General features: G+C 42.0%; 1 protein-coding gene across 1 annotated transcript in view; it reads right to left on the bottom strand.

Moving 5' to 3' along the window:
* Vps8 (vacuolar protein sorting 8) overlaps positions 1–26,377 on the bottom strand; it is a 140,397-nt gene that overhangs the window by 18,875 nt on the left and 95,145 nt on the right. The window contains exons 18-22 of the mRNA XM_068346988.1: positions 19,817–19,930; positions 18,777–18,848; positions 16,399–16,537; positions 8,629–8,763; positions 6,173–6,359 (exon numbers count right to left, since the gene is read on the bottom strand). Coding sequence (XP_068203089.1) covers positions 6,173–6,359; positions 8,629–8,763; positions 16,399–16,537; positions 18,777–18,848; positions 19,817–19,930 — 647 coding nt within the window. The remainder of the gene's footprint in view (positions 1–6,172; positions 6,360–8,628; positions 8,764–16,398; positions 16,538–18,776; positions 18,849–19,816; positions 19,931–26,377) is intronic.

Below are 26,377 nucleotides of genomic sequence, written 5' to 3'. Positions count from 1 at the left end.
ATGTGTGGCGATCTCGAGCTTTGTCGGTTCAGACATCTCATTATCACTTCGCTGTCCAGGACCAGCCTGATGTGGGCTGATCTGTGAGGGGATAGCTTCTTCAACGTCAAGAGGACTGCCATGGCCTCCAGAATATTGATGTGAAAGGTCTTGAACAGGGATGACCAGGTCCCTTGGGCTTTCCCTTGATGGGAGTGACCTCCCCATCCTTCCGTCGAGGCATCCGTGTGGATGGTCACCAATGGGGGAGGTGGTTGTAAGGGAACGGTTCTTGTTAGGCTCTTGACCTTTGACCACGGCTTGAGAAGTGATCGTAGTAAGGTCGGTACCGGTCTCTGTAGATCTCTTTGAGCGTTTGATGCGTATCTTCTCCAGACTCCTGACGCATCTTTCAGCTGTGCTCTTAGCACTGGGTCTATCACTGCTGCAAACTGGAGAGAGCTCAGTACTCTTTCCTGTTGGCGTCTTGAGATCCTGTCGGATTTCAGTAGTCTCTTGACAGAACCCGCGATCTCTCTCCTCCTTTTTGGTGGAATGGAGAGGCGGTGTGACTTCAAGTTCCAATGGATTCCCAGCCATTGAAACTCCTGAGCTGGAGAAAGACGAGATTTCTTGTAGTTGATCTTGAATCCCAGATGTTCCAGGAACTGGATCACTTTCTTGGATGCTTGCAGAGAAGCAGTCTTGGATGCTGCCCACACCAGCCAGTAGTCCAAGTATGCTGCTACCAGAACGCAAGCGTAGTTGTTGTACGACTGCGTCCGCAAGTTTTGTGAAGATCCTTGGGGCTATGTTTAGTCTGACAAGCATGGCTCTGAAGACATACTTTGTCTTTTGTAACTTGAATCCTAGGTAGGAGGAGAGGGGGCGGCTGACTGGAAGGTGCCAGTAAGCATCTGCCAGGTCTATTGAGACTGTATACGCCCCTTTCGGTAACAGGGTCCTGATGTGTTGAAGGGTTAACATCCTGAACTTGTTGTTCTCGATGAATTTGTTGAGTGGCGACAAGTCTAGAATGACTCTGAGTTTGTCCGAGTCCTTCTTGGGAACACAGAACAGCCTTCCCTGGAATTTGATGGACTTTGCTTTCCTTATATCCTTCTTGTTCAAGAGTTCTAAGGTATATTCTTCCAGTAAGGGGTTAGAGTGTTGGAAGAACTGCGGAAATGAAGGTGGAGATCTGTTACATTTCCATGCTAGTCCATTTCTGATTAGGCTGTGGGCCCAGGGATCGAATGTCCAACGATCCCGAAAGTGGTGGAGTCTCCCTCCTACCTGGAGCATCTCATTGCTTAGATGGTCCTGAGGGTTTGCCACCCTGACCGTGTCCTCCCCTGCCTCGTGAGGGGTTTCTTGAGGAGCCCCGTCGACATCCTCTTCCTTTCGGGCGAAAGGTAGTGGTGTGCCTCTCAAACCCTAGGTTGAAGGCTGGTGACTGGGCTACCAGCTGTTGAGGCACCACTTGGAAGGTGGTCTGAGCGACCACTTGGGGCATCGCGGTCATGGTGACCGTGGGATGTTGCTGAACAGGCCGAGAAGGTAGTCTAGGCTTCTTTGTCTTCCTTTTGGGTTGGGGACCAGCATCCGGGGAAGACTTCCTCTTCGAGGAGATGCCCCACTTTTGGAGAAGGTTCCTATTCTCTGTGGCGGCTTTCTCTACTACCTCTTGAACCACTTCCTTTGGGAAGAGGTCGTTACCCCAGATACAGGAAGTAATCAGCTTCCTGGGTTCGTCTTTCACCATTGCATTGGTAAACACGAACTCCCTACAGGCCCTCCTGGCCTTCACGAAAGCGTACAGGTCCTTGACGAGGGTGGCCATGTGCATCTTGGCCAGGACCGTATGCATATCTGAGGTGCTGGCATTTCCTGCACACATCTCCATGCAGTTCTGGAGGGAAAGGGAGGCGGCTAGCCTCTCCTTTGTCTCTTGCTCCCTTCGCAAGAGAAAGTCCGATAGCTTCGGTAGGTTCTCGCTGAACTGCTGTCCTGCGATGTCTGCGTCAAGCTTCGCTACCTCCTTCCATTCCTTCTCATCTGTGGGCAATGCCAGAGACAAAGGCTTACACTCCTCTAGTGTAGGGCATGGTTTGCCTGCATCAGCATCTTTGAGTACGCTTGGGAGAGCCTTCGACGTGAAGGGGAAGGCTCTCGAAGAAGGAGCAAGAAAGGTAGGGTGTTTCTTGCTCAGTGCAGAAACTCATGAGTTAATGTATCCTGCCTTCTTCAGGCTACTCGTCAAGACAGCCTGTGCCTTGTCGTGGTCGAATACCATGATCTCCTTTGGTTCCGTCTCTTCTATCGATGCTGGCTCACTCTTCAGCCGGATGAAACACTCCGGGTAAGCCGCAAAGTTAGGCCAAAACTCAATGTCATCCAGGTGGATGGCTCCCAACTTTTTCGAGATGTAGAGTTTGCCAATCGGCATGTACTCCGCATACCTTCAGGGCTTGGTCTCGGAGCAGGGTGGCAGGTCCTTCACTCTGGGTCGCTTGTAAGACCCTCGGGAGGTGACGATCCGAGTTGCTTCACGGAACTCTCTCGTCATCTTTTCTTTCAAGTCTATATTCTCCTTACGTAGATTCTCCATCAGCGTGGTAATGTGGGCCAAAACTGCATGACACATCGCGTCTAATGGAGAGGTAGGGGTCGAAGACGTAGACGGTGACCGCTCGACTGCCGGCACGGGCAGAGGTGGTTCCTCCGCTTCTGTCGAGTCGTGATCCTCATCTCCTCCGGGTGGTAGAGTCGACTCTTCATCAGGATCTTCTCGAAGGAGATCCTTCTCCGTGTCTGTGGACACTTCAGACATCCTTTCCTCCTGGTGGATGTCCATGCCTTGTAAGGCTTCACCAACATCGGCCTCGACTGTGATCTGGACACAGGGAGGCCCGGGTTGTGCCTGGGGTACGACGGCATCAGCTGTTGCCTTTGAGAACAGCAAGCTTCGCATCATGTCATTGGGGAGGTACGGTCCAGGAGAGTTCTTCTGGAACCCTCGAACCCATTTCCGATGCTTTTCCCGTCCTGCATCCCTCGACTCTGCCGACTTGGTGTCGCCGAAACCCTCGGTCACTGAGGCCGAGCAGACATTACAGTCCTTGGGGTCACAATACCTCAAGGTTTCAGTTGTCACTACGCAGGCGGCATGAGACCTGCACATAGTGTGACCACAAAAGTTCCTACTTTTGTGGTTACAGTACATCATCTCACATTTTAGCTTTTGGTCCTCCTGTAAAGAAAGGAAATTGAAATGAGTATGCGGTAATTTATCACACTTGATAAATTAATGTATTTTTATGCAAGAAAATTTTGGTATTATCTTAACCATTATAGCTTAGGATAGTAAGCTAGAAAGAAAATAGGAAAGACACATACTTGTGCCTCCTGTCCAGCCAATTGCTGTGACCTCCCTCAATATTAATATTTTAGAATTTCCTTATTAAGGTAAAACTAGAGTGGAAGGGTTCTAACTTCTAGAGTTAGAATTAGTGTATACTAGCACTAACCCTTTCATAAAAGAGTATTAATATTGTAGGGTAAGATTATATGATCTGATGACTATGGTTCATCAGGGTATTGAAGGAATACTTCACTTCAAATTATAATTGGTCTCAACAATGGACTGTGAAAGGATACACAGAATATGTTGGAAAATATAAACTACTATATAATATATACTAAAGTTTTCTGCCTGCAGTATGTACTATACTACAGAAATACTGGCTACTGTACAAGCATATACTGTAGTTCAGCCGGCATGTTGCCGGCTAGGTTAGTACCTGACGGCACTAGCCAACAGAGAGAGAGAAAGCATGGAGAGAAGGGCTACCTTATAGTTTAGTACAATAAATAAGGGTGTAGGTACTACTGTCCCTACTGCCTTCTTCCAGAATGAGGGTTCAAATAGAAGGGGGGAATGAATCTTTCTAGCTTCCACCCAGCCACAAGATCTGTTGCCGGCCACTGCCAGTTCCAGGGATGTGGATGGCAGTCCAAGAGAGGACTGAAGAACACTCAAAGACATTAGGGTCTCCCGCCGGCAGCCGTCATGGCCAGCACAACCTTTCCCGAAGCCTTGTGTCCGTAGGGGGAAGGTCAGAGTGGCTATCAAGCCGCCTATGTAGGAGCCCGGCCGGCACCACAGCCCACCCAGCAAGCGGGAAGAATGTAGGACACCGGCCAAAGACATGCGATGGCTAGGCTATCGCTAAAGGACAGAGAGGGGTAGGGAAAAGGTCTTGTGTGTTGTGTTGGGAGAAGGCGGCAGGATTGCCGGCCATTTCCAGTCACAAATCAGAAACATCGTTTTAATATCGGCACCGTCCTGGGGGGCAGAAGAATATCGATTCTTCAGCCCAGGACCTGCCGAAACAAGACTTGTCTTCAAGACCGCAAGGGAGAAGGTGGCGGCATTGTACAACCACTTCGGATGCGGGCTAGGGAAGCTAGGCTTCCTATGCCTGCAACTGTAAGCCAGCAGGGGAGCGACTACTCCCCGACAGCCGAGTTGTTGGCATAAAGACTGAATACTCTGAGTTACTGTCGTAATACCAAGCCGGGATACTCGCCGGCAAGGGGGAGGACAGAAAACACTAGCCTAGTCAAGCCGGAGTGTCTACTCTATGGCAAGACCAAGATAGGGTTGTCGCCTAATGGCGACACTCAGAGGGAAGAAGGGTTTACCCTTAAATATCTAAAAGAGACGAGTATCGAATTATATATAATTCTAGGAGATATATTATCTCCTGTTGAATTGATAAAACGATACGCGAGGGTAAACAAGGATAATGTACGAAAGTATACAAAAACGTGTAGGCTAGGTTAGCCTAGCGTGGGGCGAGATTTCGGCTACGCTATATCACCGAGAGACTAACGTATACGATCGACACATTGTAAGGAAGAGGAAATATACGTGCATGATCTTATCTTCACTAGTATAATTTTGCCTAAATAGCTATAATTCATTAAAGCTAAATACCGGGAACGTCGTTCTACTGACTAAATAAGGCATATATGGCGAATGACAGCGTCCAAAATGGTGCCTCCGGTTACCGGCTACGCTCCGATAAACACATTTAATTTATGCTAATTTAACTGTGAGAAGGGAGCTATAAATTATAGACAGGAAAGATTAACTACTCAACTTTCCATAGGCAGAAGATGCTGGAGAATGCATGATAAATCCTCGTAAATAGCGATCGAAACACTAAGAGCGAGCGGGAGTACACCGTGCCCAATTCGCTACAAAACAAGGAATGGGTAGCCATATTGGACCCTGTAGTAGTACGGGAAGGGAATCCACTGGGTAACCTTAATGGCGGCTCCCCTTCAATTTCGCCACTCTTCCCCCTCCGAGCGAAAACTCTATTCGGGGTGAAGATTGCCATATGTCGTATCAAGAAATACGTCTCCTGATATTATACGATATCCTTAAGAAAATTTTTAAGGATACTCGCGCCAGGAGTTAGAATTCTGGAGACCTATGGTCAATTCTCTGGGAGTATCATTGTAGCCAAATATCCCTTAGAAAGCTGCCTAAAGGAACCTTCCATCAGGACGACATGGCTTGAGCCCAAAAAACTGATATATAGTCAACTAGCTAAGTTTAACTATTCACTTACTAAGCAAACCATATAATTAGAAAATATAACATTTTGGCAACTCTACCGCAGTACACCTAAATAAATATATATATACACCTGCTATAAAAGTACTTATTTAATTCTCTCATAGAAAAATTCTATACTGTTATAAGTGTAATCACACATACATAGTATTAAACTATGGTTTATTTGGAAAGGATTTTGGTATTCTATGCCAAATTGTGGTTAGTTATTTGGCAAGGATTTCAGTATTCTATGGTGAACTTTGGTGAATTATTTGGCATGGATTTCAGTATTCTATGTTGAACTTTGGTTAATTATTTGGCAAGGATTTCAGTATTCTATGTTGAACTTTGGTTAATTATTTGGTAAAGATTTCAGCATTCTATGTTAAACTTTGGTTAATTATTTGGTAAAAATTTTGGTATTCTATGGCAAACTGTGGTTAATTATTTAGTAAGGATTGCAGTATTCTATGTTAAACTGGTTAATTATTTGGTAAATATTCCAGTGCAGTATTCTATGTCAAACTGCCGTTAATTATTCTGTAACACCATAGAACTTACAAGTGAGCAACTGCTTTGCTTGCCGGATGATACACGCTATGGCATATGGCACAAGTTGTACTATATATGACGAGAGGCGATGCGGCTTGGCCGAGTTTCACCGTTAAATATCTCAGTTGGTCCTCTGCAATCATATTCACAACCCCAGAGTAGAGCGTTTCTTCGTAAACGTATCTCTCCACCATACCTGAAACGTACAAGGTATAATGCAGTGAAATAAGAATAAAATTCATTTATAGACATCCTTTTTTTTTAAATAGTACTAAATTAAAATATTTTATGATTGGTTTTCAGTTTCTTGATTTCATAATTATCATCATCATCATCATCTCCTACGGCTATTGGCTCAAAAGGGCCTTGGTTAGATTTCGCCAGTCGTCTCTATCTAGAGCTTTCAATTCAATACTTCTCCATTCATCATCTACTTCACGCCATGTAGGCCTGGGTCTTCCAACTCTTCTAGTGCCTTGTGGAGCCCAGTTAAACATAGCTTCCAATCTCACATCTTTTACTCTCTATCGTGCTACTGTACATCCAACCACATTCAGACACCCCAAGGCTAGAGTGCTGGGAGCAGTCACTCTTCCCCCAGCTCCTCTTTGATATCTAATAGGAAGTAACTACACAGAAGAGGGGATTCCCCGTGGCCTAGTCCCGTCCATTTTAGTCGTCTCTTACGACACACCGGGATACGTTGGCGCTATTCTAATTGTTGTTATGTCCTTGTGGCAAGACGGGGGGCAAATATAACGGTAAGGGTAAGAAATAAAAATAATAACAATAATAATTACTGTAGCAATAATAACAAGGGGATAGTTTAAGTACGTGACATAACTTCAAAGAAGAAAAAAATTAGTATAAGAACAAAATTGTATATAAATATGATGGAACTGAGTAAAAACATATATATTGTACATTTATGTGTATTAGTAAAAATGTGTTGCACTTGAAAAATAAAAAAGATTTTAAAAATATGAATAATTGTGTATGTTATATAAACTAAATCACTTAAAAGGCATAAATGAAGTAAGAAGTTAAAGTACGCTATAACATTAGAAATTGGAAATACAGAAGGTACTCAACTTAAATACGTTCAGAGATACACACGTACCTTTGAAACACGAAAGTTTAATAAGTATGTACCTTTGAAACACGAAAGTTTAATACTATAAGTAAGTTTAATAAGTATGTACAGTGAACCCTCGATTATCGCGGTAGATAGGTTCCAGTCGCGGCCGCGATAGGTGAAAATCCGCGAAGTAGTGACACCATATTTACCTATTTATTCAACATGTATATTCAGACTTTTAAAACCTTCCCTTGTACGTAGTTCTGTTAACAAACTACCCTTTAATGTACAGAACACTTAATGCATGTACTACAGTACCCTAAACTAAAACAGGCACAAATATTAAAGGTGATTTTATATCATGCATTTCCTAAACACGCTAAAAAGCACGATAAAAAATGGCAACCAATGTTTTGTTTACATTTATCTCTGATCATAATGAAGAAACAAACTGGAGGTAGAGCTTTGCTTATTACCCAGACATATTTCCCATACTTTTCCCTTAGAACTACATCACATCTTCCTACTTTAGATATATTTATACTGTGTATATATATATATATATATATATATATATATATATATATATATATATATATATATATATATATATATATATATATATATATATGTATATATATATATATATATATATATATATATATATATATATATATATATATATATATATATATATATATATATATATATATGTGTGTGTGTGTGTGTGTGTATATATATATATATTTATATGTATACACATATACATACCTACATATATACATAAATACATGCATACATATATATATATATATATATATATATATATATATATATATATATATATATATATATATATATATATATATATATATATATATATATATATTACTGTATATATATGGGTTATGGAAAAAATCCGCGAAGTGGTGAATCCGCGATGGTCGAACCGCGAAGTAGCGAGGGTTCACTGTACCTTTGAAACACGAAAGTTTAATAAGTATGTACCTTTGAAACACAAAAGTTTAATACTATAAGTACGTACCTTTGAAACACGAAAGTTTAATAAGTATGTACCTTTGAAACACGAAAGTTTAATACTATAAGTAAGTTTAATAAGTATGTACCTTTGAAACACGAAAGTTTAATACTATAAGTATGTACCTTTGAAACACGAAAGTTAATAAGTACGTACCTTTGGAACACAAAAGTTTAATAAGTACGTACCTTTGGAACATGAAAGTTTAATAAGTACGTACCTTTGAAACACAAAAGTTTAATAAGTACGTACCTTTGGAACACGAAAGTTTAATAAGTACGTACCTTTGAAACACAAAAGTTTAATAAGTACAGACCTTTGAAACACGAAAGTTTAATAAGAACGTACCTTTGAGCAAGTGTTTAATCTGAGCAAAGTTTCCACCGCAGTATCCTGGGTCGTGCATCACACGTTCTAGAATTGCCGGCAGCGCAATGTGCGTCATCATACTGTTCACAACGTGTCCGACCATCCCTCGCATTTCTGAAAATAAGACGAGGTTGTAATGCAATTCAACTACTGTATTGTTGCAACTGTATTATTGAATTAACACCACTAAGTATTTTAACCACAATGTGAAACTTTTCTAGAGATAATATTGATTCCTAGTAAAGCTACAATCTAAGTTGGAAAAGCAGGATGTTATGAGCCAAAGGGATCTGACAAAGATAGTACCATAGTGTGGAAAGGAAATAGAGATATAAACTTTATATATGAGAAATAATAGAAACAATTACAAAATATACTATGATCAGCAACAGTTAAAATAGATGTCTATATAACAATAAAACGAGACATATCAACTTTTTCAACTTAAGAAATTATGACTTTTGAGTTTCTGAAGTTCCACCTATTCTAGGAAGATCATTCCATAACCTGGTCACAGCTTGAATAAAACTTCCAGAATACTATGCAGTATTCAACCTTATAATGGAAAGGCAAGACTGTTAAAATTAACTGCATACCTAGTACTGTAAGGACAGTGAGACAAGCGTCACCAAGATCAACTGATACTTTATTTGAATGTGCACGGAAGTATATTACAAGGTGCGGACGGAAAGGTAGGATGATGTTGGCGCCAAGTCAGATTGAAGTGCCCGCCAAAATATATGTTTTCTTACACTTACAAATATATGAATTATGGGTTAACAGGAACATGTTATGAAACGATACATATATCAAAATGTAGCTCTGGTAGAGCGGAATATATATACATAGGAAACCACAGTGTGGCGAAGAGAGAATTTAAATAAATAAGTAGTTTGTCGATTTTCTGGACGGCGAAGGGATCGGTGTCCTTACAAATACTCCCCCCCCAAGACATCGGGCGGCGTAGAGGGCTGATGATCAATCTTCGTATCTCTTCGGGCGTCGGAGGGTTCCTCTTGTTTTTGAACGGAGGGGCGAGCTGGCGGTCGGTGTAAGGATCTCTTCCTCTTGTCGTCGTTTGATGATTTTTCTTTCGTTGGGCGGCTTGTTTTGAGGCGGAACTCTGGGTCTGCCAGGTCCAGCGGAGGCGGTGTCGCTTCCTTCGAGAAACGCTGGTTTCACGCGGTCTATTGAGACCCAGTCCTCTTGGCCATGGACGTCGAGAAGGAAGGCTTTCGTTGTCTTTTTAATTACCCGGTAGGGACCTCGATAAGGTCTAGTCAGTGGTTGTCGATGAGCGTCGACACAGACGAAAACGTACCTGCAGTCATCCAGGCTTTTTGGCTTGAAGTGCTTGGTTCTATCCTGGTAAGTTTTGAGACACGGCCTGAACTTCCTGGCGATGTCCCTTAGGTGATCCAGCTGCGTGTCGTCGGTTGATGAGGGAAAGAATTCGCCAGGAACTGCGAGCGCTTCCCCGTAAACTTTTTCGGCGGGCGAAGGTTTGCCGTCCGCGCGAGGGGCGGTGTGAAGGCCGAGGAGTACCCAAGGAAGTCGTGATTTCCAGTCCCCGTCGGTGTAGCTCGCCATCAGGGACGCCTTGAGGGCGCGGTGAGTTCTTTCGACCATGCCGTTTGCCGCGGGGTTGTATGCCGTGGTGCTGTGGAGCGTCGTCCCCATCAGGTTCGCCAAAGCGAGCCATATTTCTGAGAGGAAAGCGGGGCCTCTGTCAGTCGTGATGTCGTCAGTAACGCCAAACCTGCTCACCCAGCTTGACAGGAGGGCTTCGGCACATGCTTGAGTCGTAGCTTCGATCATCGGCGATGCCTCCAACCACCTCGTGGAGCGATCGGTGATCGTAAGTAGGTAGCGAGCAGATCCAGAAGGGGGCAATGGTCCCACGACGTCGATGTGTATATGGCCGAAACGTCTTTTTGGCTGGGGAAAATCGCCCACCCCCGATTCGGTGTGACGGCTGACCTTGCTTGACTGGCAGTTGATGCATGACTTCGCCCATTCCCGGGCGTCCTATTTATCCCTGGCCAGACAAACTTTTCAGACAGAAGGCGAGCGGTGGTGCGTCCTGAGGGGTGCGAAAGTCCATGGATGATATCGAATATTTTCCTTCTGCAGGTGGCTGGTACCCAGGGACGAGGGCGGCCCGTGCTGGTGTTGCAAAGAATAGTTACTCCTGCTGGTCCGAGGGGAATCGCACTTATCTTGAGCGCGGATGGCTCCGTCAGGTGAACCTGTGCTTCTCGGTCGGTGCGTTGTTCGGTTGCGAGATTGGCGTAGTCGATTCCCAGGTGGATCGCGTCAATTTCAATCCTTGAAAGGGCGTCCGCGACTGGGTTTTTCTTTCCTGGGACGTAACGTATGGTGCACCCGAATTCGGCGATTGATGCGAGATGACGTTGTTGTCGGGATGACCATGCGTCCGTTGATTTCGTGAAGGCGTATACGAGGGGTTGATGATCCGTAGCAATCGTGAAGGGGGTACCCTCCAAGATGTGCCTGAAGTGGCGGACGGCGAGGTAGACGTCGAGGAGTTCCCTATCGAAGGTGCTGTATCTTGTTGCTGAAGAATGCCAGCGGTCGAGGAGAACCATCGACAAGTTGCTCAAGCACAGCCCCGCAGGCGACGTTGCTGGCGTCGGTCGTTAGTCGCAGGGGCGCGTTGTCGTCGAAATGAGCCAGGGTGGTGGCATTCGCAAGGGCATCCTTCGTCCGAGCGAATGTCTGTTGCTGGGGCAAGCCCCACTCGAGTTTTTTTGCTTTTCCTTTCAGGACGTCGTCGAGGGGTGACAGGGTTTGTGCGATGTTGGGGATGAAGCGCCTGTAGTAATTGACCATTCCCAAGAATTCCTGAAGTTGGCGGATGGTCGTAGGCATTGGGAACTTCCTGATGGCGTCGACTTTGGTTGTCATGGGTTTTACCCCGCGCGAGGATACGCGGTGACCAAGGAAATCCACTCCCTCCGCACCGAACGTGCATTTGTCGAAGCGTACGACTAGGCCGTTCTCCTGTAGGCGCTTTAGGACGGTGCGGACGTGTCCCCGGTGTTCCTCCTTGGTTTTCGAGAATATCAGGATGTCGTCGACGTAGCAGACGCAGAAAGGTAGGTCACCCAGAATGCTATCCATTAGTCGTTGGAAGGTCGCCCCGGCGTTGCGTAGACCGAAGGTTGAGTATGCGAAGGTGTAGGATCCGAACGGCGTTACAATGGCAGTTTTCGGGATATCTTCCGGGAATACGGGGACCTGGAAGTAAGACTTGAGGAGGTCCATCTTGGTAAAAAACTTTGCGCCGTGCAACGCGTTCGTTAGGTCCTGCATGTTGGGCAGCGGGTAATGATCGGGCGTTGTGATGAGGTTGAGGCGCCTGTAGTCGCCGCAAGGTCTCCAGGACCCGTCCGGCTTTTTAACCATGTGCAGGGGTGATGCCCAGGGGCTCGATGCTTTCTTACAGATACCCATGCGTTCCATGTCCTCGAAGGCGCGTTTGGCATCCTTCAGTTTCTGAGGCGGGAGGCGGCAGAATTTGGCGTGAGTGGGAGGTCCTGTCGTTGTGATGTGGTGGTAGATACCATGCATGGACGGGGAACCTGGCGAGTGTCGGAGCTCGGGCTTGAAAACCTCGGGAAACTCTCGTAGGAGGTCGGCGTAGGGGTGCGTCGTTACGGCGGATACGGACATTGTTGCAGGGCCGTGTTCTAGGGCGCGAGACTGGCAGGTTCCCGTGTCGATGAGACGTCTGTTAGCGACATCGACGAGGAGTCCATGGTGGGCGAGGAAATCCGCACCGAGGAGGGGGCGATTGACGTCGGCGATAGCGAAGGGCCAAGAATACGAATGGCCCATGATAGATATCTTGAGGGTCTTGATTCCATAGCACCGTATGGGAGATCCGTTGGCGGCGATGAGTGAGGGAGCGTTTTTGTCGAGACCACGGTCTAGGTCGGACTTCGAAGGAGGGAACGTTGACTGCATTGCGCCGGTGTCCACCATGAGTCTACGGTTGGAAATGGTATCGAGGATACAGAAACCAATCTTGTTTTGGTTAACTGCGGCTGTGATGGTGGCAGGTGGATGCTTCTGGCGTCATCTTCTAGGGAAACTGCATGGTGCTCTACATTTCTTGGCGTCACTGCCGAACTGTTGGTGGTAGAAGCACCATGCCGGGTTAGGCCTAGGGTTTGGTCGCGTCGGTTGCGGTGGTTTCTTTCTTGATAAAATGTTGATCTCGTCGTCCTCAAGGGCCATTGCCGAGGAGTCTATGGAAGAGCAGCTGCTTAAGGAGGAGAATGGAGGCGGTGTTGACGATGATGCTCCGAGGCGAGATGCTTTGGAGGCCTCGTGGAGCTTCTGAGCCTTTGACAGGAGTTCGTTCATCGGGAGCGTGTCGGCGTCTGTCAATTGGGCCCGTACGTCCTGTGGTAGGCATCGAAGAAAGATTTCGCGAGATAAGCTAATCTCACGTCGTCGGCCGTTGCTGTCTGTTTCGGGGAGCATAAGCAGGCCGGTTAGCTCGTCCCACGCCTCGACAGGAGAGGTGTCACCCATGGGCTTGCCGGCGAGGTCCAGTACTTTCTGTGCCCTTGCTGAGACGGAGAGGGAGTAGATACTGATGAGTTTCGTTCTCAGGTCGTCGTATGAAACTTGGCCGGCCTGGGCGTCAAGCCATGGGGAAATCTTGTCGAATACTTCTTCAGGTATGGAGGTGAGAACGATGTCAGCCTTGGCGCAGGAGTCGCTGAGTCTAGCGACGCGGGAGAGTACGTCCGCTCTCAGGAACCAAGAAGCGGTGTTGTGTTGAGAAAAGGGCGGCAGTTTGACTTTGGGCGTGGAGGCGAGGCCGTTGGGTGCGATGGGCGTGTTGCTTCCTGCATCGTGGCCAGACGACGAGTCGGCGAAGAGGTGAGAAGTTGATATGTCGGTTAAGCTCATCCTACTGCCTTACGTTCACCGAAGTGTGGGAGAACCAAAGGCAGGCTCGTGCCTAAGGTAACGGAGTATGTAGAAGGTAGCACGGCCGTAATAAGTCCGTTAATGGCAAAGCCAAAACCGCTGATGCTACTTTCAACTCCGGGGTCACCAGTTGTAAGGACAGTGAGACAAGCGTCACCAAGATCAACTGATACTTTATTTGAATGTGCACGGAAGTACTGTATATTACAAGGTGCGGACGGAAAGGTAGGATGATGTTGGCGCCAAGTCAGATTGAAGTGCCCGCCAAAATATATGTGTTTTCTTACACTTACAAATATATGAATTATGGGTTAACAGGAACATGTTATGAAACGATACATATATCAAAATGTAGCTCTGGTAGAGCGGAATATATATACATAGGAAACCACAGTGTGGCGAAGAGAGAATTTAAATAAATAAGTAGTTTGTCGATTTTCTGGACGACGAAGGGATCGGTATCCTTACAGTACTAAGTCCATGATAGTACGGTCTTTGAAGATACGAATTGCAAAAGATTGTCAGAATTATCAAAAATCTTGAGTAACATGCACATAAAACTAACTGGAAAATGTCAGGGATAAGGATTTCAAAAGACCACAAGTTTTTGTCCAACAAATTAAAATGAGAATCAGCAGCTGAAGACAAGACAAAAAAAATTAAGCTCAAAATATGGTAAAATGAAAGAACTAAAACATTTCCTCCCGATAGATTGATCGCCAGGAATCTTAGAAGTTTTTCAATAAGACAATTTTCTGTGCAATTATAAAAAAACAGATCAATTGTGTTTCTCTAAAGTAAATTTACAATCAAGAATAACACCCAGGATTCTAAAGTGCATTGTGAATGCAAAGAACTGGATACTGAGGTACCACTGTTCTCGACCTGCTTATAATCATACTTTTGAGCTTTTTTACAATTCAATTTCATCCTTCATAATTTGTACCATGCACTAATTTCAGCTAAATCTCTATTAAGGGACTCAGCTTTCCTGCATCCACAATCAGGGGATGGAATTGACGTAAAGAGAGTAGCATCACCTGCATATGAAAGTACTGTAGCTTATTTTCTATGCCAAACCATATATTATGCATATATACTGTAGTATGAAAAGTAATGGGTTGAGAATACTAGCCTTAGGAACACCAGATATCATATACCTATGTTCACTATGGAGTCCATCAACAAATACTCTTTACAATCTATTACTTGAAACATTCAATAACGATTTACTCCCATCTGATGAAGTTCGAATAGAAGGGCCTCATGATCAACACAATCAAAATCAGCACTAAAATCGAGGCTAATCGTACAAACTTCTTGACCACAATCAAGGGATTTCTATGGGGTTGTGGTGGCCTATTGGAAACATCCCTGCCTGGCGTTTTGCCAGATTGGGGTTTGAGTCCCGCTCAAGCTCGATAGTTTCTTGTATGTGTCAGAAACCTCACCATCCTTGAGCTAAGGATGGGGAGTTTTGGGGAGCCTATAGGTCTACCTGCTGAGTCATCAGCAGCCACTGCCTGGTCCTACCTGGTCCCTGAGCGATGATCATATATACATGGTCAGTCTCTAGAGCAATGTCACTACCCCTTACCTCTGCCATTCATGAGCAGCCTTTAAACCTTTTGAATTGCAAACTAGAGAATGAGTACCTTCAGCATACCTGTATAATGCCTCCTAAAACAGAACCCCTTTAAAAATTCTCTTTGTGTCAAAACCTTTCACTCTGTGGTCCCGCTCCTACACTGTCGTACAACGATGATTATGAACAAGAAGAAATTCTAAGTTTATTGTTGTGTATTATAACTTTACACTTACCATGAGGATTGAAACTGATAGATGAGAACGATCATGAGTGGGAGGTAAATCAGTTGTTTGCAGATGATACTGTACTGATTGCAGACTCGGAAGAGAAGATTGGCCGATTAGTGACAGAATTTGGAAGGGTATGTGAGAGAAGAAAGTTGAGAGTTAATGTGGGTAAGAGTAAGCTTTAATTCTTTCATTCTACCTTGTTTTGAGTATTGTTCTCCTGTCTGGTCTTCAGCTGCTGATTCTCATCTTAATTTGTTGGACAGAAACTTACGGTCTATTAAATTTCTTATTCGTGATCTAGATATTAATCTTTGGCACTGTGGTTCAATTAGTTCATTATGCATGTTGCATAAGATTTTTCATAACTCAGACCATCCTTTATATTCAGATCTCCCAGGACAATTCTATCCTGTTCGTAATACTAGGCAGGCAGTTAATTTTAACAGTCAGGCCTTCTCCATCATGAGGCTCAATACTACACCGTATTCTGGAAGTTTTATTCCCGCTGTTACTGAGTTGTGGAATGATCTTCCTAATCGGGTAGTTGAATCAGTAGAACTTCAAAAGTTCAAAGTTGGAGCAAATGTTTTTATGTTGACCAGGCTGACATGAGTCTTTATATAGTTCATATATGACATATCTGTTTTTGACGTTGTTAATAGTTTACATATGACATATCTATTTTGACATTGTTACTGTTTTTAAAATGATTTATTGTTAATTTGTTCTCATCATTTATTTATTTCCTTATTTCCTTTCCTCACTGGGCTATTTTTCCCTATTGAAGCCCTTGGGCTTATAGCATCTTGCTTTTCCAACTAGGGTTGTAGCTTGGCTAGTAATAATAATAATAAAAATAATAAAGAGAAGGTGGTGCGTGATTGAATGTCATGTTGAATGGAGAGTTAATGAAGACTACTCCCCAAAATTGGGTGAAGTGCCTTGGTATATAGATAGACTTACCATGAGCTAGGGTCTGATGGTGAGCAATCTTTGGCTGGGTGGATAACAAGACATCGAGAAGGGGAAACCACAGCTCACGACGATTGGCTTCCTCCAACTGACTCGATCCGAGCTGGCAGACACGAACGAGTTTCACAACCTTTGGAACGTAAGAATACAATAATAAATTCGCAAGATAGTTGTCAATAACAACAATAATAATTTCAGAGAGTTGTTTTTCAATAACAAGTAATAACAACATCAAACCGACTATTCATGGGATAAAACCTAAAACATAATACTCAAATTTGGAAAAAATGGCCTTAAATTTGAAAAAAATTGCCTTAAATTTGAAAAAATGGCCTCAAATTTGAAAAAATGTCTTCAAATTTGGAAAAAATGGGTATGATACTTAAAATAGTTTATCATTTTGACATCAAATAGGTGACTATTATGTAAGACTAGACAATAGTTTGTATCTGATTATAGTGATGCTTATGAGAGCACTATAACCTTTCTTGCAGCGAGCGTTTTCATGTTGAACAGGCTGACGTAAGTCTCTTTTAACAGCTTAATTATGAAAGATCTATTTTAATGTTATACTGTTCTTGAAATATTCTTTTTCTAATTGTTCATTACTTCTCTTGTAGTTTATTCATTTCCTTATTTCCTCTTCTCACCGGGCTAATTTTCCCTGTTAGAGCCCTTGGGATTATAGCATCCTGCTTTTCCAACTAAAGTTGTAGCTTAGCTAGTAATAATAATAATAATAATAATAATAATAATAACAATAATAATAATAATAATAATAATAATAATAATAATATCTCAGCAAATACATTGGTTACTGATAAAATAAATGCCCAGAAGTATATATTAAGTTAACAGCAGTGTATAATCTCTCTCTCTCTCTCTCTCTCTCTCTCTCTCTCTCTCTCTCTCTCTCTCTCTCTCTCTCTCTCTCTCTCTCTCTCTCTCTCTCTCTCTTTTTTTTTTGGCTTGAAAACAACCATATACATTTAAAATCTACTTGTATTAAGAAATAAAATAAGCCTAATAGTACAACAGATTTAATATTCTATATAACATTTCTTGAAATAAACTTTCAAAAAACCTTATATTTAAGAAATGATTTTTTTTTTCTAAACTGCAATATTACACATTTGCTTTTTCTTCAGTGATAAAACCTTATTGACTTATTGGCTATCAATTCGAAAAGGATAAAATAATTTTTAAAAATTGCTGGTAATTAATGCGTCTATTTTTATTTTTTATTTTTCAACTTTTATTTTTTATTTACTTTTTATTTTTCATTTTTATTTTCCTTATTTTTGTTTTAATTTTTATTTTAATTTCTATTTTCATTATTATTATTGTTATTATTATTATTATTATTATTATTAGATAAGCTACAAGCCTAGTTGGAAAAGCAGGATACTAAAAGCCTAAGGGCTCCAACAGTGAAAAATAGCCCACTGAGGGAAGGAAATAAGGAACTAAATAAACTATACGAGAAGTAATGAATGAAATATAAAATATCTGAAGATCAGTAACATCAAAATAGATCTGTTATTTATAAACTATGAAGAGACTTATATAAGCCTGTTTAACCAAAATAAAATTCGCTACAAAATTCCACCGATTCAACTGCCCGAGTACAGAGATCATTCCACAACTTGGTCACAGCTGGAATAAAACATCTAGAATACTGTGTAGTATCGAGTCTAATGAGGGAGAAGGTATGACCGTTAGAACTAATTGCAGGCAGTTAATTCTAATAGCCAGGCCTTCTCCATCATGAGGCTCAATACTACGCAGTACTCTAGAAGTTTTATTCCAGCTGTTACCAAGTTGTGGAATGATCTTCCTAATCGGGTAGTTGAATCAGTAGTACTTCAAAAGTTCAAAGTTGGAGCAAATGCTTTTTTGTTGACCAGGCGGACATAAGTCTTTTTATAGTTTATTTATGACATATTTGTTTTTGATGTTGTTAATAGTTTATATATGACATGTCTGTTTTGACGTTGTTACTTTTTTTAGAATGATTTATTGTTAATTTGTTTTCTTCATTTATTTATTTCCTTATTTCCTTTCCTCACTGGGCTATTTTTCCCTGTTGGAGCCCCTGGGCTTGTAGCATCTTGCTTTTCCAACTAGGGTTGTAGCTTGGATAGTAATAATAATAATAATAATAAAGTCCTCGACTTACAAACTTGATAGGTTGCTGTTTGCAAGTCAAATTGACAAATTTTTTGTATTTCATTATGAACTTTCAATATCTGAAATTTATGATTTCCTTTGGATTTGTTTTTGTATCTCCAAATATTTGTAACTTGAGGACCTTCTGTTTACCTAATAACACATAAACAAGGATTACAGTCACTGTACAAAAGTCTTACCTGTGCTTGAACATGACCCAGAGGTACAGTTGATCCCGTTGCCGAAGGATCTCTCTCGACAGAAGCCAAGAACTGAAAGCCAGAAATCATTAACAGGATGAACGCATATAGACGTTGAACACGTGATCGCTCGCATGCCTGATGTGACCTTCTTGAAATTCAATGGTTTAGTTTGAATAATTGACATTCAAAAGACTAGAAATTTACTAACATCTAATTTCAATGGCATACAAAAATCCTAAATTCCAAATATGTTGTACAGTCACACCTGATATATGTGAATTTTAATATGTAATACCTCAGGATACGAAATTGATTCGTTCAGGAGTGGCTATCGTAACATAATCTTTTCGTATAAAGAAATAGAATGAAAGACCCAAATATATTCAAATCATGCAATATACCTACCCACACGAATTTCGTTTCGTATCCCAGGTATTTTTTTGCGTAATACGAGACGAAAAAATCTTTGTACGTCGTTTCGCAAAATGAGTTTTTTGTATATGTTTACTTTCGTATCTAGAGGGTCTGGAATTTCAAGAGGCAATAAGCAATATTTATAGGTATCTGTGCCGGCTTCCAATAGTCACTTACTACCTTCTACTAGACACCCTCTCACATACCCCCAAAATCCACCTTACCGGACCTTACGTTGATTCGTACGTTGTACAATAACTATAAAATGTTGTACTTTACATGGGCTGTACTTTGCATGGAAGCTTATTAATACATACATACATACATACATACATACATATATATATATATATATATATATATATATATATATATATATATATATATATATACATATATATATATATATATATATATATATATATATACATATATATATATATATATATATATATATATATATATATATATATTAGTAGATTAGGTATTTTTTTTCAGTTTAGAACTTGTATAAGGAATTTTAAGTCACTTAATAAAGACAGATAGGGAGCGGTAATAACGTACTCGAAAGTAATTAAAAAAAAATCCCCAATAAACTAATACCTTAAGTAAATGCTACTTACATCTTCAACCCGAGATCTTAAGATAGACAAAAGGATTTCAAAGGCTCCCTTTATATCTCCAGCTTTCTCCAAGAGATAGGCAGTCGACTCCTGCTGGTTATGGCGCCTGCATATCTGTAACGCAAAATTCCAAACGTGAGGGCAGGATGAGAATTTCAACTACTGTACTGTGCTTATCTTTATTACTACAGTATTTAGACTGCAATGATCAGACAGTACTGTATGTTCTTTTGGAACAAGGCAAAGGGCCAAGCATTTGAGGAAAAACTTTCCCCCCCCAAAATTTATGCAAAACTGACGAGAGGAGATTCTAATAATCACAATTTTAATAATTCTTATAATAATTTTAAATAATTTCAATAATATTTTTAGTAATTTCAGTAAAAATCATTTAATTAATTTTGATAATCATTATAATATTAATAATTTCAATATTTTCAATAAAGGGATTTTGACGAAGGAAAAATCTATTTCTGGGCGAGAGACCTGTGCCGCCCATAGCAGTTATATACCTTAGAAATGATGCTAAAAGGAGCATTTCACGGAGCGGCACAGGTTGAGCCCAGAAATAATAATTTTAGCAATTTCAATAATAATCTTAATAATTTTGATAATTATAATACTAATAATTTCAATAATAATAATTCTAATAATTTTGATAATCTTTATTTCAATAAATGATATAATCATTTTAGTAATCTTAATCGTCATCATCATCATCACCATCTCCTCCTACGCCTATTGACGCAAAGGATCTTGGTTAGATTTTGCCAGTCGTCTCTATCTTGACCTTTTAAATCAATACTTCTCCAATCATCATCTACTTCACGCTTTATAGTCCTCAGCCATGTAGGCCTAAGTGTTCCAACTCTTTTAGTGCCTTGTGGAGCCCAGATAAAAGTTGGTGAACTAATCTCTCTTGGGGAGTGCAAAGAGCATCCCCAAACCATCTCCATCTACCCTTCACCATGATCTCATTCACATATGGTACACGAGTAATCTCTCATGGTTTCATTTCTAATCCTGTCCTCCCAATGCTCTTCTGAGGACTTTGTTCTCAAACCTACAAAATCTGTTAGATATGGTTTCATTGTCATACCACGACTCATATCCTTACAGTAACACTGATCTCACTAAACTGATATATAGCCTGATTTTTATATGTAATTTCAGGCAATTTGATTTCCAAATTTTACTTAACTCAGCCATTGCCTGATTTGCTTTTTTCAATCTTTCATTAAACTCAAATTCTAAAGATTCTGTATTGGAGATCATAGTTCCTAAATATTTAAATGATTCCACCTACTTAATCCTTTCTCCTTCCAGTGATATTTCATCTTCCATTGCAGATTCCATTCTCATCATCTCTTTCTTTCTTCTATTTATCTTCAGCCCAACCTCGTGTGATATTTAATGCATTTTTGTAAGCAAGCTTTGCAAGTCCTGTGGTGTTCTGCTAATAAGGACAGCATAATTAGCATACTCTAGGTCAACTGATTTCTTGTTACCAAACCAGTCTAATCCTTCTCCACAAACCCCAACTGTTCTATGCATTACAAAATCCATGAGGAGGATAAACAACATAAGTGACAACACATTCCCTTAGAGCACCCCACTGTTGACTGGAAATTCATTTGATAGGACTTTACTGACACTAACTTTGCCATTGCTATGCCCATGAACAGACTTAATCAAATTTACATATTTAAGAGGAACGCCTTAATGCAGGACTCTACAAAATTGGTCGGTGCACACTATCAAAGGCTTTTTCATAGTCCACAAATGCCATCAAAAGTGGATTTCTATACAGTATTCTACACATTGCTGTACCACATGTTTTAAAATTAAAATTTGGTTGGTACAACTTCTACCTTTTCTAAATCTTCCTTGTTCATCTCTCAGCATTTCATCACTCTTTCTCTCTAGTCTCTTTAGAATGAGCTTACTATATATTTTCATAAATAACAAAAGCGTGATGCCTCTGTAATTATTGCAATCAGTTAGATTTTTTTGTTTTTTTGCCATTTTGACCAACACTCCTGGCTCCCATTCATCAGACTTTGCCTCTTCATGCCACGTTCTACAAAATAATCTTGTAGTTATTTTCAGTAATAAAAACAATTTTGATAATTATGATAAAATAAATAATCTTAATGTGGATATGTGACAAGAAAACTCATGAGCACAAAACTTTAACGACATATAATTTCTCTGCCAAACCTAACAATGGAATCTACATGCTCATCAACCTTTGTAATAGTCAATTTAAAAAATCAATTGATAATTTAGCTCACCCATGTACGAACATGACCACATCGCAATCATCCCACTGACATTCATAGCCATGATATTTTCTACCTTCTTCTGTGGCTTTTCCCTCGTTTAATCTGTCATTTCTTGGAAATAAAGAAAAACAAATGGCTGTAATTTTCCATGACTGACTGAGCTACCGAAATCATCTTAACCTCTTCAAGATTAAAGAAAACTGTCTTAAGTGGAACCAGCTCTCGACGACCTTCAGAATCTTATACACACGATGTAAACAGACTACTGTACATTATGGGAATTTGTCTGCTTTTAACAGTACATTTTAATTTCTTATTATATTAACGACTTTTAGCATTACATCGATTTTCAGAGTGTACAGAGTTATTTAGCGATTACTAATACTTAATTTTACGTTTTGACTCGTGGGTTTTAACATAGCGCTGCGTTTGGCGATTTCTAACTATGATATTTTCATAATAAAATAAATTTTTTAACATACTTACCTGGTAGTTATATATATAGCTTAGTCCCTGATGTCACGGCAGAATTTCAAAACTCGCGGCAATCGCCGATTGGGTAGCCAGGTGTACCACCAGTGCGCCCTCTACCCAGGTGCCTGGAACCATTCCAACTATTTCTTAGATCTTCCATGCCCTTAGGTCTCTAGAGGGGAGGAGGGGGGAATTAAATTATATATAACTACCAGGTAAGTATGTTCAAAAATTTATTTTACTATGAAAATGTGATTTTTAAACATCTGACTTACCTGGTAGTTATATATATAGCTGATTGACACCTTTGGTGGAGGGCCAGAGACAGCCAAAATTGTTGGAATTTACCTAAGAGTTAATAAACAAGCTTAAGGGTTCGTACCTGTTAAGGAAGCTGACTTCAATGAATTCCTGCCTCATTATGTCCGCTTTTCTAAAGAGATCCAGCAATCCACCCAGGGGGCTGAAGACCTCTAGCTGTCAAACTGGTCTAAAAACCTCTATGTGACAGGACCTCCTCCAATACCCTTGTTTCGGGTGGTCTCAAGGAACAAACTGACCACCTGACTACAAATAAATGATTGTGGAAGACTGCGTCCAATCTCCACAGACAACCATAAAACTACAACCGTTCCAAGGGAAGAAAAAGGCTATTAGGTTACGGGAATGTAGTGGTAGATCCTTCCCCCAATACTGCACTCGCTGCTACGAAAGGTCCCAGGGTGAAGCAGTCCTCATAAAGAGTCTGGACTTGTTTCAGACAGTGTGAGGCAAACACTGATTTGCTCCTCCAGAATGTCGTGTCCATGATGCTCTGCAAGGACTTATTCTGCTTGAAGGCTACAGATGTTGCCACAGCTCTAACCTCATGTGCCTTGACCTTCAAAAGCTTGAGGTCCGTCTCACTACAATGTGAATGATTTTCCCTTATTAAGAATCTGATGAAGAAGGATAGCTCATTCTTAGACATCTGTCGCGAAGGTTTCTTGACTGAGCACCAAAGTGCTTCTGACTAACCCCGTAAATTCTTCGTTCTTTCCAGGAAGAACTTCAGGGCTCTTACTGGACACAGGACCTTCTCTAACTCCTCTCCAACCAAATCTGAAAGGTTCATAATCTCAAAAGCCTTGGGCCAGGGTTGTGAAGGGCGTTCGTTCTTAGCAAGAAAACCTAGACCCTTTTTGCTGTCGCCAAACTGACCAACAAGAAAGTCTTCATGGTGAGGTCCTTTAACGAGGCTGAATGTAAAGGTTCGAACCTGCTACTCATTAGGAACTTTAGGACTATGTCTAGATTCCAAGCTGGCGATTCCTGATGTCGTTTCTTAAGCGTTTCAAAGGATTTGAGAAGGTCCTGGAGATCTTTATTATTGGACAGGTCCAAATTCCTATGTCTGAAGACAGCCACTAACATGCTCCTGTATCCCTTGATGGTTGAGGTCGAAAACTTACGCTTCCTTCTAAGGTACAGAATGAAGTCAGCTATCTGAGTCACAAAGGTACTGGACTGGAAGAGGAAACAGAATTGTCTCTGCACCTTTTTCTAAAAACCTCCCACTTGGATTGGTAAACATTGATGGTGGAAGACCTCCTTGCTCTCGCAATCACACTAGCTGCTTCCTTCGAAAAACCTCTAGCTCTCGCGAGTTTTTCGATAGTCTGAAGGCAGTTAGATGTAGAGCTTGGAGGTTTTGATGGTACCTTTCCAAGTGGGGTTGTTTGAGTAGATCTACTCTCAAAGGGAGGCTTCTCGGTGTGTCCACCATCCATTCCAGTACTTCTGTGAATCACTCTCTTGTGGGCCAAAAGGGGGCCACTAAGGTCAATTTGGTGCCCTCGTGCGACACGAACTTTTGAATCACTTTGTGTACTATCTTGAAAGGTGGAAAAGCGTACACGTCCAGGTGGGACCAGTCCATGAGGAAAGCGTCGATGTGAACTGCTTCAGGATCTGGCACTGGGGAACAGTAAGTCTCCAGCCTCTTCGTCTTTGTAGTTGCAAACAGGTCTATGCAAGGACGACCCCACGTCTGCCACAGGTTCTTGCAGACTTCCTGATGAAGCGTCCATTCTGTAGACAAGACTTGACCCTTTCTGCTCAGACTGTCTGCCATCACATTCCTCTCCCCCCGAATAAATCTTGTGACTAAACTCACATTCCTTTCTCTTGTCCAGTAAAGGAGCTCTCTCGCAGTCTCGTAAAGGGACCTCGAGTGGGTTCCGCCTTGCTTGCCTATGTAGGCCAACGCTGTAGTGTTGTCAGAGTTGACCTGTACCACTCTGTTCAGGACTGACTCTTCGAAGCCTTTGAGGGCTAACATGACTGCCAACAGCTCCTTCTAGTTTATGTGGAGGATCTCCTTATCTTTTGTCCAAGAACCCGAGATCTCCAACTTTCCCAGTGTTGCTCCCCACCCCGAGTACGAGGCGTCGGAAAACAACACAAGGTCTGGGTTCTTCTGTTCCAGAAAAAGACAATCTTGAAGTTTGACGGGGTCGTTCCACCACTGAAGGTATCGCTTTGTGGATTCTGAAATGGGGATACACTTTCTCTCCAGCTCCATTCCCCTGTCCCAATGTAGATTGAGGTGGAACTGAAGAGGGCGAAGATTCAGTCTTCCCAGGGAGACAAACTGCTTCAACGAGGAAAGGGTTCCCAGTAGACTCATCCAATCCCTCGCAGAACACTTTCGCTTCCCTAGACAGCCTTGAAGTATCACCAGGGCTTGTTCTGTCCTTGAGGCAGACGGAAAAACCCGAAAAACTCTACTCCGAATCTCCATCCCCAAATACAGAATCCCTTGGGATGGGGTCAGTTGCGATTTGTCTTTGTTTATCAGAAGATCCAGTTCTTCTGATAACTTCAACGTCATCTGCTGATCCTCCAGGCAGCAATCATAGGAATGAGCTCTGAGGAGCCAGTCGTCCAGATACAGGGAGGCTCTGATACCTCTTGAATGCAGCATTCCCGCTACATTCGACATTAACTTTGCAAAGATTTGAGGCGCAGTGCTTAGGCCGAAACAAAGAGCCCGAAACTGGAAAACTTCCTCTTTGTACATGAACCTCAGGTATTTCTTGAAGTTTTGATGGGTGGGATGTGAAAATACGCATCCTGAAGGTCTAACGAGACCATCCAGTCATCCTTTCTGACTGCTGCTAGGATTGATTTCATTGTCTCCATAGTGAACTTTGTCTTCCGTATGAAGACCTTGAGTGCACTCACATCCAGGACTGGTCTCCATCCCGCCAAGTTCTTGGGAACCAGGAACAAGTGGTTGTAAAATCCTGGTAACCGTAAATCTCGCGCCCTCTCTATTGCCTCCTTCTCTAATAAGAGCGACATTTGCTGTTGCATCGCCTATATCTTTGATTCTTCTCTGTATCAGGCCGAGAGTTCTATCGGAGTTACTACTAAAGGAGGTTTTCCTAGGAAAGGGATTTTGTATCCCTCCTTGAGTAACTGGACGGACCAAAGGTCTGCTCCTCTCCTCTCCCATACTTGCCAGAAGTTGGTTAGCCTGGCTCCTACTGCTGTCTGAAGGTGAATGCTGTCAGACCCTGTTTCGACCCGGTCTCGAGCCTCTCCTCTTCGCTCTCCTTCCCTCGGGTCTGGTACTAACCCTGCTGAATGTTTTCCCCCGAAAGGACTGAGAAAACTGATGGGATGGTGCTTCCTCCTTAGGCTTGCGACTTAAGAAGGATGTAGGCAGAACCTTCCTTGCTGTCTTAGACACCAAATCCTGTGTGGCCTTTTGGGCTAACGCGGAAGAGACTTCTCTGACCAGCTCTTGTGGGAAAAG

This window comes from Palaemon carinicauda, chromosome 23 (genome assembly GCF_036898095.1).
Source record: "Palaemon carinicauda isolate YSFRI2023 chromosome 23, ASM3689809v2, whole genome shotgun sequence".
NCBI classification, from domain to species: Eukaryota; Metazoa; Arthropoda; class Malacostraca; order Decapoda; family Palaemonidae; genus Palaemon; species Palaemon carinicauda.
Note: the sequence above shows the minus strand (reverse complement) of the source record. Positions and strands in the feature narration are given on the sequence as shown.